General features: G+C 43.1%; 1 protein-coding gene across 1 annotated transcript in view; it reads left to right on the top strand.

The window, feature by feature from the left end:
- cacna1da (calcium channel, voltage-dependent, L type, alpha 1D subunit, a) overlaps positions 1-19,518 on the top strand; it is a 137,723-nt gene that overhangs the window by 40,976 nt on the left and 77,229 nt on the right. The window contains exons 4-8 of the mRNA XM_060910246.1: positions 2,938-3,107; positions 4,805-4,957; positions 5,727-5,923; positions 10,238-10,341; positions 17,299-17,465. Of these exons, the coding sequence (XP_060766229.1) occupies positions 2,938-3,107; positions 4,805-4,957; positions 5,727-5,923; positions 10,238-10,341; positions 17,299-17,465 (791 nt within the window). The remainder of the gene's footprint in view (positions 1-2,937; positions 3,108-4,804; positions 4,958-5,726; positions 5,924-10,237; positions 10,342-17,298; positions 17,466-19,518) is intronic.

The raw sequence follows: 19,518 nt of genomic DNA, 5'->3' as shown, positions 1-19,518 counted from the left end.
GTTTACATTAGACCGTATCTGTCTCGTTTTCTTCGCGGATGCACTGTCCGTTTACATTAAAACGCCTGGAAACGCCTGGAAACGGGAATCCGCCAGGGTCCACGTATTCAATCCAGATCGTGTCAGCTCCGGTGCTGTGTAAACATTGAGAATACGCGGATACGCTGTGCTGAGCTCTAGCTGGCGTCGTCATTGGACAACGTCACTGTGACATCCACCTTCCTGATTCGCTGGCGCTGGTCATGTGATGCGACTGCTGAAAAACGGCGCGGACTTCCGCCTTGTATCACCTTTCATTAAAGAGTATAAAAGTATGAAAATACTGCAAATACTGATGCAAATACTGCCCATTGTGTAGTTATGATTGTCTTTAGGCTTGCCATCCTTCCACTTGCAAGTGGTAAGTGATATGCGCTGGGATCACACACACAGCGGCTCAGTCCCGAATCACTGCTCGTGCGCTTCACTCGCGCGCTCTGTGAGCTGCGCAGGGCCGGAGTGCGCACCCTCCAGAGGGCACTCGCTGTTCAGGGCGGAGTGATTTGGAGCGCAGGATGCCTGCGGAGCCGAGCGTATCCGTGTATTGGCGTTGCTATGTGCACGCGAATCGTGTATTGGTGTTGCTGTGTGCACACTAATCGTTTTAAAAACGTTAATCTGATGATCCGCTGATACGGTCTAATGTAAACCCCACCTAAGTTTTGATTATTGGACCTAAGAGAGCGAGCAGAGGATAGGGGGTGCAATAACTCAACAAGATAGGCAGGGGCCTGGCCATGAAGTGATCTGTAGATAATGGTGAGGATTTTGAACTGAAAACGGTACTGGACTGGGAGCCAATGTAGGGAGCGGAGGATAGGGGTGATGTGAGAAAATCTGTTGGACCTAGTGAGTAGCCTGGCGGCAGCATTTTGGATAGATTGCACATGAGAAATGACAGATTTGTTGAGGGAAAGAAAAAGAGAGTTGCAGTAATCAATGCGGGAAGAAATAAAAGCGTGGATGAGCATTTCTAGATCAGTGTGGGACACCATAGATCTAAGCTTACTAATGTTACGTAAGTGAAAAAAGCAAGATTTTGTTAACTTTTTAATATGAGGCTGAAAAGAGAGGGAGTTGTCAAAGATTACCCCAAGGTTTCTCAGACTGGGGCGAACAAAAGCTGAGTAAATTCCCAAATTCTGCTTAATCTCTGATGCCAATAAGTCTGGGGCAAAGATTAATATTTCTGTTTTGTTATCATTTAATTGTAACCAGTTTTCTGCCATCCACCCCTTAATGGCTTCCAGGCATTCTAGGAGTCTAGAGAGGCTAGCTACCTCCTTTGGGCTGAATTTAAAAAGCAGTTGTAAGTCATCTGCATACATGTGATAAGTGATGCTAAAATTCTGAATAATCTGACCCAGGGGAAGCATATAAAGTATAAAAAGGAGTGGGCCCAGCACTGACCCCTGGGGGACACCGCAAGAAAGGGGGGAGGAAGAGGAGACGTAGTCCCCAATTGAGACAGTAAAGGTCCTTTCTGTTAGATAAGAGGCAAACCAGTTTAACGAGTACGTGCAGGTGGAAATACACACAAAGTGGCCTCAGGAGGTCCAAGATGCATTTTAGTAACATTACATTAAATGTAGATGAAATACTGTGGACCCGTCTCTCTGTCAGAACCCAACGATCCGAATCCACTCATCATGTGGCGCTCCATGACTTCCATCCAACTGCTCGTACACGATTTGGATAAATCGAGCTGTGAAACACAGGCAGGAGCTTCAAGTCGTTCCTGTGAATTGAGGGAAGTTACAGAGCAATCGATGAATGTGTCTTTGGTGTGTTTATACCGTATTTGATTTTAATTCTGATCCAGATGTAGTTTTGATGCTCAGTGCGTGAGCACAGTCAGGAGATTCTGATGAATCATAAAAAGATGGAGGTTTGCTGAAGGTCAGTGGGGTGTGTGTGTGTGTGAGAGAGAGAGACAGCTGAGTGTGTGTGGTGATGTCGTGCAGGTCCTGCTGTGCCAAGAGTGAATCTCTCAGCTTTATTGAGAGGTGCTTTCAGTCTGGTTCTGATCTCAGAATCTGATGCGTTAATTCACTCCAGTCATGTGTTCACTCATCTATCTTCACCACCATCATCTTCCAAATGAAAATCAGTGCTTCCTCTCTCTCTGTCTCGCTGTGTGTGAGCTCCCCCACACACACACACGTACAGAGCTCTTCCAGCAGCTATATGACCCAGAAAAGACATGAGGAATAACATCAAGTCTCCTCGCTGTTAGGAGAGAATGACTCACCATCTTTCTATACGTGCCTCTTTTTGGAATAATGATCTTTTTGTTTCTTCCCTCTTCCTCCTTCCTTCAGTATTAGCATCATCTGATAGTTTATTTGTCACTCATTTCATTCTTCTCCTCTTCTCCCATCCTCTCTTTTCTGTTTCTTCCCCACACACAAGTAAACACCGGCTTCGGTCTTTTTTCCTTCTTCTGCATGATCCCTTTTTCCCTTTTTTCAGTTTCAGTAGAGGGACAGGTGCACTTGCCGTCTCTCTCTCTCTCTGTCTATCAGACTGATGATGTTAATGATGTGGAACTGCTGCAGTTTAATCGTCAGATGATTAACGACATGTTCATTGTGCTTTCCAGACGCTACAATTAGTTCTGAGAATTAATAGTGACGGCGATGATGCCTTCATGACTCCTGTTTATCAGCGTTTTTCACATTTTTCATGTTGATCCCAAAACAGCTCAGGCTTATCATTTGACCTCTTAACAGTTCGTACTCCAGTTTCTTACCTTTTCTTTTTTTTAACAATTTAACTCCATCCAGGTTAAACTGTTAAAAAAAAAGGACAGGTGAATAGCGTTATTTACACCAAGTAACAGTGATAACCTGTTAAACATGGCATACTCGGAGTGTGAAATGTCCCGTGTTTCTGCAGACTGTTCAGTGTTATCCTCGAAGTTTTGACCAAAGAAGGGGGTGAACAGGAGGTAGGAAGCCCCGCCCCCTCCTCACATGGCCATGGAGGCAAACCGGGAGGCTTCGACGTCAAAGCTCTGCGAGCCTTCAGGGTGCTGCGACCCCTTCGCCTGGTCTCAGGAGTGCCTAGTAAGTCACCTTTAACACATTCTCATTTTCCTTTTTTTAAACTTTACCTGCATTTCATGCAAAAAAACCGTCTCTCTCCCAGTGACTTGCGTAAATCTGGTTTCAAATGATTCACACTGAACGCAGGTGACGTGGGCGGGGGCTGTTCCTCTCGCTGTTATTCTGGCCGTCCCACACTGTAGAAACCCTTCGTCAGGTGGATGTGAAGAAATGAACACAGCTACGCCACATGACCATATGGCAGCTCTCACTCATGTCCCCAGGAGTGTTCACTCCGAACAAGCTGTTAAACTCAGAGCGCCGAAGCTCACTGTCGTGTGCGCTGTTTATGCACGTGCGAATTTCCCTGAAAACATGTCAGTTGAAAGACACACATGGTGAACACATCAGGGGTGTGGGGAAAATATCCTGGAAAGATGGGACTCTCCTGAAGGCACTCGGAGATTTTTTTCGTGATGCACAGCGTTACAGACTGGACTGGGTGGGACCACAGGAGAGGAAATTTACAGGAGACTAAACTGGTCTGGTTTAAGGGACTCACAAGTGTGAATCCTGTCAGCCTCGACCTGTCCTCTCCTCTCTACTCAGATGAGTGAATAGATAGATAGACAGATAGACAGACAGATAGATCTATAGACAGACAGGCAGACAGACAGATAGATAGATAGATAGATAGATAGATAGATAGATAGATAGATAGATAGATAGACAGACAGACAGACAGACAGATAGATAGATAGATAGATAGATAGATAGATAGATAGATAGATAGATAGATAGATAGATAGATAGATAGATCGCCAGACAGACAGACAGACAGACAGACAGACAGACAGACAGACAGATAGATAGATAGATAGATAGATAGATAGATAGATAGATAGATAGATAGATAGATAGATAGATAGATAGATAGATCATCAGACAGATAAATAGACAGACACATAGATAGCTAGATCATTATATAGACAGATAGACAGATAGATATATAGATAGATAGATAGATAGATAGATAGATAGATAGATAGGACAGACAGACAGACAGACAGACAGATAGATAGATAGATAGATAGATAGATAGATAGATAGATAGATAGATAGATAGATAGATCATCAGACAGATAAATAGACAGACACATAGATAGCTAGATCATTATATAGACAGATAGATATATAGATAGATCGAGATACTGACAGACAGATAGACAGATAGATAGACAGATAGATAGATAGATAGATAGATAGATAGATAGATAGATAGATAGATAGATAGATAGATAGATAGATAGATAGATAGATAGATAGATTTACTTTATTGATCCCAAGTTGGGAAACTGTTATGTTTTAGCAGCAAGTTATCAGACATGAGAAAAGAAAAAGACACACCGCCCAACATAAAATAGAATTTAGAATAAAAAAAAAAAAGATCCCAAGAACAAGCTGGCGATGCAGTATACAGCTAAAAATGTAACGATTAAAATATTGATCTATATGTGTGATTTGTACATGTGAATGAGCATTAATACTGCTTGAAATGAAAACTGTGGAACATCTGCGGAGTGACCTGGTTATTATTTATACACGTCGAGTGCAGGATAACCTGACAGCATGGTGGATATTTTATATCACTCCAATCACTGACAAGTTTACACATGGCTGCTAATTAATCTGAAGCACGTGTGTGTGTGTACCTGCAGGTTTACAGGTCGTATTGAACTCCATCATTAAAGCCATGGTTCCTCTTCTCCACATTGCTCTGCTGGTCCTCTTCGTCATCATCATCTACGCCATCATTGGCCTTGAGCTCTTCCTTGGGAAAATGCACGCGACCTGCTTTACCGTCGGGTCAGGTAGGTTTCAGATTTTAGCTTCAGGTTTCAGCGACACAGCATCGACGTGCCAGTTTTAATCACACATTATTGTTTTGAACTCGTTACAGTATTAATAAAAGTGAACAACACTGTTATACTGTGATGTATAGAGCAGAAGATGAGAGAGCAGATAATTAACCGTAACGCCACGAAATCGAGTCTTACGTGAGTTGATAGCCGACGAGGCGCGTAGCTACAGTATAGCCGAGCTGGCTATAATCCATGTACAATGAGATTGAGTGGAATAACTGTTTTATTCTCTCCACATTCACTGGATTTTGAAAAATGGAACATTTTTATTTTTTATTGTTGCAAATTCGGTGAATAAAAACTTTATACAAAACGTCCAACAAAATAATTTCCGCTTAGAATGTAAACGAACCGGCAAAATGACAGGAGCAATTTGTGAAAAAAAAATGCTGTAATAGTAATTCTTGGAAAATAAAAAAAGATATGTTCTTACCATCAAATACTTTTATTCCATGTTTTGTTGCTTTTTTGTATTTTGTTTTTGAGTAGAGTTTTTATTTCATCCTCATTTGGTTCAGTAACACACTCTCTCCTCATGGTACGGTATATGAGCTGATATCCTAATAGTAGAGTAGCCAAACAGAGCGCGCGGTTGCTCATATCCAGTGAATGTGGATAGAATGACCACAGTTGTCCAGGTGTGCATGGGAAGGCTGTGGTAAGGTTTCTTTTCTCTTCTTCAATGTGTGTGTGTGTGTGTGTGTGTGTGTGTGTGTAGCTGTAATAGCGGAGGAAGACCCGGCTCCCTGTTCAGTAAATGGTGACGGCCGTACCTGCACCCTGAACAATACGGTGTGTAGAGAAGGCTGGAACGGCCCCAACGGTGGCATCACCAACTTCGACAACTTCCTGTTTGCCATGCTGACGGTATTCCAGTGCATCACGATGGAGGGCTGGACGGACGTGCTCTACTGGGTCAGTCACACCGCTATATTCAGCATTAGTGTTATTTACCGAGTGCTCCGAATACAAGTCATTTCTCTGTTGGTAATTCTTTTGTTTTCCCTTTCAGCTTGAGTTATCAGCTCTTACAGACAACTACTGTTGTTATTATTATTATAAATGTTATGATCCAGAAGAGTCTTTTTGCTGTGTAACACTGTTGGGACAGTGCTGCTCAGGGCATGATGCTCCAGCGTGAAAATCCACATTATTGCATTCCTCAGAGTTTCCTCTTGCCTTGCACATCTGATTATTAGCTCATCATCATCATCATCATCAGAGATCTAGAGAACTAACTGGAGCTTTTCTTATTTACCTCCTGCTCCCTGTCCTTTATCAGTTTCTCACTGTTCCTGTTTTTGTGTAGAAGTGGAGTGGCATCAAAACATCCCAAGAGTCACACAGCGACTAAATGTAGTGAAGGTAGAAAATGTCAAGTCGAGTTGAAGCACAGAGCTTCCCTCAGGCTCTCATGCGTGATACTTTCATTTCAACCAACATTTAAATGCACACTAATTGTGAAAGATTCGCGTGCGATTCACGTATGTCACGTCTGTGCTGCTCCGTTCACAGCAACACACCGTCATTTTTTTTCCGCTTGAGCGCATAAACTACGTAAACATCCATTCAGATCATGTGCTCATGCTTCCTTTATGCTGTGAATCATTTTCAAACCATAACCTGCACCAGCGTTCTGATTCGCCTAAAACTGAATCCCAGCACCTTGCTTTTTCTCTGGAAAAAACAAAACAAAACATTCTGTTCTCCTGACCTGGCCTTGGAGATATCTCCTGGAAACATCAGGCCGTTTCAGCCCACAGAGCTCACTCGGGTGCTTGTTCTGTCCCGTATCGTCTTAAGATTGGACCACTTGCTCCTGGCAGGTCGTCTCCCCGACACCGTCACACACCTGCAACCGATCCAGGATGCAGACGCAGGACTTGTTTTGAATCTCAAGCAAGTTCTCCTGTTTTTTTTATTTTTTATTTTTTGTTCTCTGAATGGAGGGGTGGGTTTGGCGAACACGACACAAACAAGGCCGAAAGAATAAAAAAAAAGACAAATACAAGGATTTTGTGTGTGTGTGGACCACCTGTTCAGTAACCATGATAAAGGTTGACCTAGTATGGAATCAATTTTGTGCCGAAATGTTCGTACAATACTTTTGAAATATCAAACAAAAATGACAAATCAAAATACAAAAAAAGAAAAAAAAAGTCAATTTTTTTAGACTGGCAAACAAATTATTCGTGTAATTGTGCAAAATATCAGTCTATTACTCTTCAGAAACCTTTTATTTTTGTTCCGCGTCTTTCTCAGTTTTGTTTGACGTAATTTATTTTGGTTGCGATTCCAGCTTTCTCGTTTGCGCTCCCTGACTTTTTGCTTGCAGTTTGGCACAAACTTCACGTGTGGGTGGGCTGTCCAGGAACGCATTCCCATTGGCTAACTTGTGTTTGACTGACAGCTACGCTCAGCCATTCCCTACTCGGATTCTGGCGGACTGTTTGATGAGTGACCGATCCATTGACGGTAAACAAGGATCGAGTGGACTTCAGTGGCGACTATGATATTGAATTTACACTTTGTTGAATTAATTCAATATCATAGTCGCCACTGAAGTCCACTCCATCCTTGTTTACCGTCAATGGATCGGTCACTCGTCAAACAGTCCGCCAGAATCCGAGTAGGAAATGGCCGCAACAGCCTCCGGGGGAATCACTGAGCGTAGCTGTCAGTCAAACACAAGTTAGCCAATGGGAATGCATTCCTGGACAGCCCGCCCACACGTGAAGTTTGTGCCAAAACTGCAACTGAGCTACGCTCAGCGATTCCCCCGGAGGCTGTTGCGGCCATTTCCTACTCGGATTCTGGCGGACTGTTTGACGAGTGACCGATCCATTGACGGTAAACAAGGATGGAGTGGACTTCAGTGGCGACTATGATATTGAATTAATTCAACAAAGTGTAAATTCAATATCATAGTCGCCACTGAAGTCCACTCCATCCTTGTTTACGATCAATGGATCGGTCACTCGTCAAACAGTCCGCCAGAATCCGAGTAGGGAATCGTTGAGCGTAGCTGTCAGTCAAAGACAAGTTACCCAATGGGAATGCATTCCTGGACAGCCCGCCCACACGTGAAGTTTGTGCCAAAACTGCAAGCAAAAAGTCAGGGAGCGCAAACGAGAAAGCTGGAATCGCAACCAAAATAAATTACGTCAAACAAAACTGAGAAAGACGCGGAACAAAAATAAAATGTTTCTGAAGAGTAATAGACTGATATTTTGCACGATTACACGAATAATTTGTTTGCCAGTCTAAAAAAATTGACTTTTTTTCTTTTTTTGTATTTTGATTTGTCGTTTTTTTTTGATATTTCAAAAGTATTGTATGAACATTTTGGCACAAAATTGATTCCATAACCTAGCACATTCATAACATACACACACAACGGTAAATGGGATGCACGAGTGGAGTGTTTTCAATAACATATGTTGTTTTTTTCATGTCTCCACACACACACACACACACACACACACACACACACACACGGAAAACCTGAGTCTTCAGATTTCTCCATTTTGAAGGTTGTTTTCAGCAAGCTAAATGGCATTTTTGTGTGGGCAGGAAGCCAAAACACACAAAACAAAACTACCTTTTTAATCTTTTTAATAAATACCTGTATGTGTGTGTGGATAGGAGCTAAAACTGATAGATTTTTCCACATTCTGTTATCTTGCTCTCACATCAGTTGATTCTGTGAAATAGCAGAATTTCCTCCTCCTAGATCAGCATAAAGGAGATGGTGAGATGGCTCACAGCCCACACACAGCAGCAAAAAAGCCGAGAGAGAGAGACAAATCTCTCTCTCTCTCTCTCTCTCTCCCGCCCACCACTAACCTTGCGCCAGAGCTCCAGAGCACCACAGCACACCGGACCCTTCCTTCCTCCAGCGAGGCAGTGATAGCGTGTGGGCTCTCCACATCACTTTCTCTGCACAGATCAGAGATTCTATTTCAGGTCTGACATTTGTTGCTCTGTATCTCACTCTGCCTGCTCCGGTACTCCTCATTAACACATGCTGTGTCTCTTCAGCTCAATATGGAGTCGCAGCATGCAAGATCCATTAAAAGCAAAAAAAACCCAAAATTAACGTGGCGCAGCTGTCTGATATTTTGTCTTCTGATTGGGAGATTGTGAATCCTGATGATCCTACAACCATCTGTGGCTTGAGGAACAAAACAGCATCGTCTTCCTCGTCTCACTGTCAGCCAGAGTGACCTGCGGTTGGATCATATACTGTAAACCAGGAGAGGATATTTAAAAAAAACATAATAATAAATATGAAAGAATAATATTTAAACAATCAGAGTAGATGAGTATAAGATCAGGAATAAAACACCAGAACCTCAAGGGCGTAGTCGCTCATCCAGCCTGCCATCAAAACATCAAACAGAGCTGAAATGTGACAGTGTGAGAGAGGACCAACCTCCGCAACAAACTGTTTAGAACAGGAAACTCATCAAAGGACTGAATTTTGTTCCCTGAGTGAAGATCGACCCAAAACATCAATCAGAACTGAAATGGGGTGAGAAATGAGAGAGGAGATACAATTCGAGTCAGAAGAACACTTGTTAAGCTGACCTAATTGCTAATTTGTTAGTAAAAAATTGAGAATACAATGACCGAGTTTTGTGCAGAAGGTCGAGTTCTTACCCAAAGCATTGATCAGAACTGGAATCGGATGAGAAATGAGAGGGGAGATACAGTTCTCGTGAGAGGGCCGGAAAATGTGTTAATTTGGCCTAATTAGTAACTCATTAGCAAAAAATTTGACAAAACAACGACCGAGTTTTGTGCAGAGTGGCAAGTTCTTTCAAACAAAACAATGTGAACGGAAATCCGTGGAGAATGACGGAGGAGATACGATTTAACTGAATCGTGGACGACGACGCCACACCATGGCAACAGCTCATCAACCTTAAGGACAGATGAGCTAACGATGTGTTGTGATGCTTTCAGAAAATAATCAGACCCGATGCAAAGAAACTGCACCGCTGTCGGTGCTGCTGCTATAGGAATAAGACTCAACACCTCCTGACCAATCAGAACCTTAATCAGTATAAAGCCACAGCTTTGCATGACCTCTCTCTCTCTCTCTCTCTCTCTCTGGATCTTTAGCCTTCCATGATGGACATTTTCATCCTGTTTCTCTCTGTCTTTCTTCTCCTATTTTTCTATTCTGTATTTCTCTCTCTCTCTCTCTCTCTCTCTCTCTCTCAGATGAATGATGCGATGGGGATGGAGCTGCCCTGGGTCTACTTTGTGAGCTTGGTCATTTTTGGCTCTTTCTTCGTCCTGAACCTTGTTCTGGGAGTGTTGAGTGGGTGAGAAGCTCGCTTTCTTCACTCCCGACTCCTCCGTCTCTCTGTGTCTCTCACACTCTCTGTACTTCACACATTCACTCTGTCTGCATCTAACATGGTCTTTCCCTCGTCTTCTTCAGGGGATTCCTCTCCTCCTCTCTGTTTTTTTTTTTTTTTGGTCTGTGTTTGGGGTAACGTTGATCTTTGGATTCCTGCAGGTGAACGACGCTATGGGCCGGGAAGTGCCGTGGATCTACTTTGTTAGTCTGATCATTTTGGGCTCCTTTTTCGTCTTGAACCTTGTGTTGGGTGTGCTCAGTGGGTAAGAGCAGTGTGTTGGGTGTGTTTACTGGGTTAGAGGGGTGTGTTCAGCGAGCAGGAGAGGTGTGTTGGGTGTGTTTAGTGAATTTTGGGTGTGTTTATCGGGTTAGAGAGGTGTGTTGGGTGTGTTTAGTTGGATGGTTAAGTATTATCTGAAAGTTTCTTTCATTTAATTGGACCTGACGACCGTGAATACAGATTTCATCCTGCACACTGTGTGTGTGTGTGTGTGTGTGTGTGTGTGCTGTTCTCACATCAGTATCTCGTGCTGAATCTGTCACTTGGGTGATCATTGGAGAATTCTGGTGATAGAACTGCACTGAGCACTAAACGTCCTGAACCTCGGCGTTCACTCACCTCAACTTCACAGAGTTTCACTTCCTTTTCCAGACAAGGACGCGTTCAAAGGACAGACATCAGAAGTGCACGGAGACGTTTCAGTGAGACAAACAGCCTTTAGACAGATTAAAGTCAGGGTGAGAGTGAAATAGGAAAGGTGAAAAACCTGCACAAAGGAAACTGAAATGGATAAACACAAACCACAAACAGCCGAGAGAGAGAGAGAGAGAGAGAGAGAGCAGGGGGTTATGAGTTATGAGGGTAATGGGTGGTTTGAGGGTAAGAACACTCCAGAAGTAGCTCTTTAAAATCACCAAACCTGTGATTTCACTCATCTTCACACCAGCACACTACAGGATATGTGAACGATATTAAGAATTAAATTTTGTTCTTCCAGACATAATGATGTTACTGCAAGACTTTTAAAAACAATAACGAGGTCATGACAGGAGGAGTGTTTTGCGATTACGTGCACAGCTCGACAATACGTGATCAACAAAAAGATCCGCGAGTGATTGATTTCAAGCAGCTAATTACTCGGCAGAGATCGATTGAGAGCTGCTTCGGTTTTGGTTTTGGTTTTGGGCACAACAGCTTTCAGGAGTGAGAGATACTGTTCACTGCTAGTGCTGTCGCTTGTGAGTGCGCACTGTCCAGCGGATTAGCAATGCAAGCTAATGCTGCATTCGACTTACGTTCCAAATAGGAAGCTGGAGCTCAGAAGGATGTTATTTTCGATTTCTGTGCATGCAAGCGACAAAGCAGGGGGAAAACCATGGACACATCCAGTGCTGAACCGTTACTGTTAGAGCTGGGACTTGAGCTCAGCCAAAACTTAGCCAGACACCAAAACAGCGACAGGGTAAAGGATTTTGTAAGGGATGAGCGTCAGACTGCCAGGTCGCTCCGTTGTGTGTCGCTGTCGATGTTGATTTTAAAAGTAACTCAGTAAATTCCACAGGGAAATGAATCCTTAAGTCTGAGTGAAAAATACTGTAGCGAGCGTGCAGCGTGGAAGAAGAGTCTGGAGACAGAAATCTTAGTTTCTCGGTCGTTAGCCTGTAGCTCTCGATAGATAGCACTGGCTCGAGTGCTTTATTAGCATTCGCTAACACTACTGATGAACACTACACCGGCTGGAAGGTGACTCCACTGATGCGCTGACTCGCAGTTAAGCTCACGTTGGCCTTCAAGAAGGACGAGGGCGATACATTTTTGGTCCCTCCCACTATAAATCAAAATCTGATTGGTTAATGAATTTATCTGTCACTTCCTACATAAACACACACTGCCATGGCCTTCTGTCCCGGCAATGAAGTCCGAACCAATGAGTGAGCAGCTCTAAACTCTTCTCAGCCGAGAGACAACAAACAACACAATCTCATTGGAGAACTCGATTTTAATGTGTTCAGGACAGGAACCCTTTCATTTCTGAAGATAGAAAATGAGGCCGAATTAGAATCAGAAGAGAATAATTATCATGAAATTATGAAAAAATGAAAGCAATTAAAGAATGAAAGAAATTAAATATAACATTTGAAATGCTGATATGTTTGGGCTTCTCTGAAGGTCTCAGACGGTTCCCGTCTGATCGAATCCACGTTCGTCTTTTGTTAGCAACAAGCTAGCGAGCTAACTGTGATGAGTGATGTATATTTTCTCCTCAAAACATCAGACTGACTTGAGTCAGTGTTATAGATTTACGGTGTGAATATGTCTGCATGTTGACTGATTTAAAGTAGATATGCGTATATTCAGTACAGTCTAACTCATTTAAAAGGAATGACGTGCGACTTTGTTTGCTGTGAGCGGTCATGTTGATTTGACAAAGAACTTAGAGTTGTGAAGACTATCCCAAGTTCAGAGTTGAGGGGACGTTTCCGGAGGTCGGAAATGACTAATAATAATAATAATAATTTACATTTATATAGCGCCTTTCAAAAAACCCAAGGACGCTTTACAATTATAGACAAGGAAAGAAAAAATAAATAAATAAATAAAAATATAATAAAAAGTAAAAAGTCCACCAAGTAGGGGTCAGGATGTAATTCCCGTGGTATAGCAGCCACAGTCCCACCAAAAGGCGCACGAAAACAAGTCCCACATCTCCAGCACCGCCGCCATGACGCCGTCAGCAACATCGCTCGAACACCACGCCATGGATCCACACAGCGAGCAGAGAAGCTCCGCCATGCAGAGCGCTGGTGTGTCCCAAACCGCCTGCACAGCCGCCGCGACACCACCGAGCAACATCGCTCGGAACATCACGCCAAGCGTTAAAGCGCAGAGCGCTGGACAACCACGATGTAAATTGAGCAACAGGCTCACTGCAGTCCACAGCTTGGAGCGCAGGCATCACCCACGGCGAACCAAGGCCTGGAGGGAACCGACGCCCCAAACTGGGTCCGGAGCTACACCACAACCGGCGGACAAAACACTCAAACACCAAACTACACAAACACACAGGAAAGAAAAAAAATAGAAAAAGAAATAAAATAAGAGCTCCGGTGAGAAGCGGCAGCCAGAACGCGCACAGCGTACTCTCAACCGGAAACGGAAACGAAAAAAAAACATATGTTGTGACGAAAACATATGACTAGTGACGGAGTTACGAGTTCGAGTCAAATGCAGCGTAACTGTACGAGCTGCAGACGCTCAAGTGAGGCAGCAAAGCTTGATTTTTCTTCGTAATACACATTTAATGAGGTTGTGTTGGACAGAACGCGGCGAAACAACCGTTCAAAGATTTTCTACCATTTTTTGTGCGTCGAACAATGAATGGGAACGAACTGCAGGTAGAAACGAAAGGTTTGAGTGAGGAACTGATGACGCATGACACCACACCTGCCCCAGAACCATGTGAGACGATCGTTTGGATTTTCTGCTTTACAGCATCGCACCTAATTTCCTTACAGGTCAGAGAATCTCAGGTGAAAGGTCGCTGGTTGCTGAAATCTCGGCTCCGTCTTGTACACGGACGGAGAAGACGAATGAGTGTCTGTCACTTTGTCTCCTGATCGTCTGAACAATCACACGCTCGACTACCTCTTCAACTCTCTTCTCTTCCTTTCGCCTCTTCTTTCTCGTCCTCGCCTTACTCTGCCTTCTTCACTCATCCTTTCTTTTTTCCCCTCTCCTCTGCTGATATTCAGACACCACACACACACACACACACACACACACACACACACACGTACTCGGCTGGAATTAATCTCATTGCCCTGGCTTTCAGTTCTCCCTGCATTCCCTTTCACTGTGGAGACATTAATACTCTTGCTCACACACACACACACACACACACACACACACACACACACACACACACACACACACACACACACACTCTTCCTATCTGGATGCACACCAAGTGTGTCCTATAGACAAGGGCAAACTGAGGCAATCAGAGAGACTGCGCACACACACACACACACACACACACACACACACACACACACACACACACACACACACACAATCGTATATAGCAAGGGCTCCGATTCTTCGCCTCTTTGTCTCACAGCGTACTCAATTTGGTCATTTCTGAGTTTCTGACTCACTGCTCGAGCCGTGACTCGTGTAACCTCTTGACTCAGATTAAGCGTGAAGCGTGCGTCGTATGCAGTTGGGTGAAGGATGCTAAAGCCGTGTTCATTGCGTGACCTCTAGCGGGGTGCCCATTATTCGCAGAAGACGAGCACGCCACCTGCTGGCAGAAACCAGAAGCGAGATAGCACACATTGATGTCGAGTGGAGTGGAACAGGATATGGAAGGCCAGAGAGGCCATGCGTTATTATTTCTATTCCAGAGGCTCCAGCACACAGCTGGATATGTTTTCACTTACACTACCGTTCAAAAGTTTGGGGTCACTTTGAAATGTCCTTATTTTTGAAAGAAAAGCACTGTTCTTTTCAATGAAGATCACTTTAAACTAATCAGAAATCCACTCTATACATTGCTAATGTGGTAAATGACTATTCTAGCTGCAAATGTGTGGTTTTTGGTGCAATATCTCCATAGGTGTATAGAGGCCCATTTCCAGCAACTCTCACTCCAGTGTTCTAATGGTACAATGTGTTTGCTCATTGCCTCAGAAGGCTAATGGATGATTAGAAAACCCTTGTACAATCATGTTAGCACAGCTGAAAACAGTCGAGCTCTTTAGAGAAGCTATAAAACTGACCTTCCTTTGAGCAGATTGAGTTTCTGGAGCATCACATTTGTGGGGTCGATTAAATGCTCAAAATGGCCAGAAAAATGTCTTGACTAGATTTTCTATTCATTTTACAACTTATGGTGGGAAATAAAAGTGTGACTTTTCATGGAAAACACAAAATTGTCTGGGTGACCCCAAACTTTTGAACGGTAGTGTATAAGGTTAAAGGACCAGGTCTGATTTACGAGCCGAGTTTCTGTGTGTTTTATGAGACAATTAATCAAGAGTCAGAATATGTGAACAAAAAAGAGGATTCTTTAACATTTCTTTGACGGTATTTAAGACAGGCAGTCCTGTTCTGAGCATGTAATAACAGCGTACAGCCTCTCTGTGCTTCTTTACTTCTATCTCAATTATACACTGAGTGCAGAATTATTAGGCAAGTGAGTATTTTGACCACAACATCCTTTTAATGCATGTTGTCCCACTCCAAGCTGTTTAGGCTTGAAAGCCTACTACCAATTAAGTATATCAGGTGCTGTGCATCTGTGTAATGAGAGGGGGTGTGGTCTAATGACATCAACACCCTATATCAGGTGTGCATAATTATTAGGCAACCTCTTTTCCTCTGGCAAAATGGGTCAGAAGAGAGATCTGACAGACTTTGAAAAGTATAAAATTGTGAGATGTCTTGCAGACGGATGCAGCACTCTTGAAATTGCGAAGATGTTGAAACGTGATCACCGAACAATCAAGCGTTTCATTGCAAATAGTCAACAGGGTCGAAAGAAGTGTGTGGGGAAAAAAAAAGGCGCAAAATAACTGCACATGATCTGCGGAAAATCAAGCGTGAAGCTAACAAGCAGCCATTAGCATCCAGTTCTGCCATATTCCAGAGTTGCAACATTCCTGGAGTGTCAAAGAGTACAAGGTGTGCAGTACTGAGGGACATGGCCAAGGTAAGGAAGGCTGAAAAACGACCACCACTGAGTAAGGCACACAAGATAAAACGTCAAGACTGGGCCAAGAAATCTCTTAAGACTGATTTTTCTAAGGTGCTGTGGTCTGATGAGATGAGAGTGACTCTTGATGGGCCAGATGGATGGGCCTGTGGCTGGATCAGTAATGGGCACAGAGCTCCACTCCGACTCAGACGCCAGCAAGGTGGAGGTGGAGTACTGCTATGGGCTGGTATCATCAAAGACGAGCTTGTTGGACCTTTTTGAGTTGAGGATGGACTCAAACTCAACTCCCAGACCTACTGCCAGTTCCTGGAAGAAACCTTCTTCAAGCAGTGGTATAGGAAAAAGTCAGCATCTTTCAAGAAGAACATGATTTTCATGCAGGATAATGCTCCATCTCATGCATCCAAATACTCCACTGCGTGGCTAGCCAGTAAAGGTCTGAAAGATGAAAAAATAATGACATGGCCCCCTTGTTCACCTGACCTAAACCCCATAGAGAACCTGTGGTCCATTATAAAACGTGAGGTCTACAAAGAGGGAAAACAGTACACCTCTCTGAACAGCGTCTGGGAGGCCGTGGTTGCTGCTGCACACAATGTTGGTCGTGAACAGATAAAGAAATTGACAGAATCTATGGATGGAAGGCTTTTGAGTGTCCTCATGAAGAAGGGTGGCTATATTGGTCACTGATTTGTTTTTGTTTTGTGTTTGAATGTCAGATATGTTTATTTGCAAATCTGGAGTTGTCATATCAGTGTACCTGGTGAAAATAAATAAGTGAAATGGCTACATATTTGGTTTTTATTAAGTTGCCTAATAATTCTGCACAGTGAAAGTTACCTGAACACATACATATTCTCCTAAAATGGCCAAAACTAAAAACACCCCACTCTAACTTCCATACATATTCAGCTTTGATATTTATGAGTCTTTTTGGTTGATTGAGAACATAGTTGTTGTTCAATAATAAAACTAATCCTCAAAAATACAACTTGCCTAATAATTCTGCACTCCGTGTATTTTTTTTAAATTTTGATTGACGGTGTGCTGTGTGATGGAGGAAATAAATAAGTGCATGCTCATGCTTGTGTAGATGCATGTGGACACGCCTCTGTGCCACTGTATGCATGCATGCGTGTGTGTTTGTTTGCACATGTACGCTAATCACTGTGTGCATGCGTGTGTGTGTGTGAGCATAGTGAGTTCTCTAAGGAGCGAGAGAAGGCGAAGGCCCGTGGAGATTTCCAGAAGCTCCGTGAGAGGCAGCAGATGGAGGATGATCTTACAGGCTACCTGGACTGGATCACACAAGCCGAGGACATCGACCCTGACAACGAGGATGAGGAAGATGGGATCAAACACAACCGTGAGTCCCGAACACTAACACACACACAAACATTGGACGATTTCTCAATACAACTTGAGTATGGTTCTGATTTTTTTTTTAAACATATCGCGAGGTTGTTGGCTCAGAGTTTAGCAGCGCCGCAGGAGGAAGAGCGCAGACAAAAAGGGGAGAAGTTCAGCAGAAGAAAAGCCAAAGCCAAATCCTCTTTCACAGGAAGCAGGTTTACATAGACGGCGTTCAGGCTCCGAGTTGGCACGCAAAACCTCATGCCTCCACCACAGCTTCACGCGTCATGAAACCCACAGGCTTAGAAAAGTGTTTAAACGACACGCAGCAGCTCGACACGCTCAGGGACGACTGTTCGAGTCAAACTCGCTAGCAAACAAATTCATCCCTGTCTTATTTCACAAACACTCCGTCACACTAGCTCGCTAAAAAGGTTTCAGTCGTCGAGACACTCCTGCTTCCCTCCTGCTCTATATTCGAGACTGACAGGAAGTGAAACAGGTTCCAGTCGATTACATGCAGAAATGAGGAAGACTGAGAAAACTCCGACTTTTGATCTGCATCTCACTCAGCAGTTTTCTGACAAGTGATGTTTTTACGGCAAACGGCAGAAATGGTATCAGAACGTCTCATGACATCAGTCAGATTCACCTCATCAGCACATTAATCCTCTGTTTGTCATCCTCACCATGTCTAACTGCCACGGCTTTCATTTTATCATGTCATTACGAACGTTTCCATCCAGATGTTTTGCAGATTTTATGCTGATTTCGTAAGCTACACACACACACACACACACACACACACACACACACACACACACACACACACTGCATCATCATTTACTCCAAAAAGCCAATTCCATTCCTGTTCATCGCCTCTGTTTATCCAAATATGACACCTCATTAAACTTTTAGACGATGTGTTCAAACATTTTTCCATTCAAATTTTCACTCAGCATTTTTTTCAACTTATAAATCAGACATGCTAACTTTTCATGCCCCTTCCCTGATCAGCCTTATGGAATCCTGGAGCCTTTAATCACCCACGTTAATTATCGCATTATAACTGCTGAGTACAATCTTATCTGTCAGGTTCTGCGAGTTGAAAAACACTAACCATTTATTGATTTAAAAAAAAAATCATGTGGATGGAAACCACATCGATATTTTCACAATGTTCATCGATGGTTTTTGTAACTAACCTTTCATCTGCCTCTTGTCCCTCTCCAGCACACCAGACCACTCACGCCTGCAGTGTTGCTGTTGTTTCTTGTTGTTATTTTGTTGTTGTTGTTGTTGTTATTATTATTAATCTCACGTATGCTGGCCGCGTCCTCCATGTTGACGTCTGTCCACATTTCTGCCAGATTCCAGCTCCTGCCTTGTGCGACATCGAGACATGATAATGTGTCAGGATTAAACTTCTGATGTGTCTTTCAGGGTTGCCAGGTCTCCATAAATCCTAAAAAACACACACAATTATTACAGAACACTGACACTGTAATCATTTACGCTTGTTCGTTCATCAGAGGAAAAACCCATCCATGATTGTTTTACTCACGTTTCCCTCGAGTCCAGTTCCCACAACAACAGAAATGGTGCAGTAGGTTGCAGCTACACTTTCTGCACCGTCCTCCACTTTCTCTTTTCCCTGTTTGTGGATATTGATGAGACTTCGTTTCAGTTGTTGGCTTCAAAACAAGATCTTCGTGACTGTGGAATATTTTTAAACCAGCCCCAAAATAAAACTCGGCACTCGGTGAGTGCAGACCTCGGGCAAGGACAATAGTCAACTCTTCTATGATATGCAAATCTGCAACTGCATACACTTTATATCTCTGGATATATTTCCAAAACTATTAGAATTATGAGCCTCCATGTGTGCACTGTAAACCCGAATAAGTTGAGTTTACTTAAAAAAATTGAGGAAAGTGGTTGCCTTAAAAAAAATAAGTAATTATTAATGATTGAATTGAGTATCTTAAACTTACAATCTTCTGGTAAGTTTAAGGTACTCAATTCAATCATTAATAATTACTTATTTTTTTTAAGGCAACCACTTT

The sequence above is a fragment of the Neoarius graeffei genome, chromosome 26 (genome assembly GCF_027579695.1).
Source record: "Neoarius graeffei isolate fNeoGra1 chromosome 26, fNeoGra1.pri, whole genome shotgun sequence".
NCBI lineage: Eukaryota > Metazoa > Chordata > Actinopteri > Siluriformes > Ariidae > Neoarius > Neoarius graeffei.
Note: the sequence above shows the minus strand (reverse complement) of the source record. Positions and strands in the feature narration are given on the sequence as shown.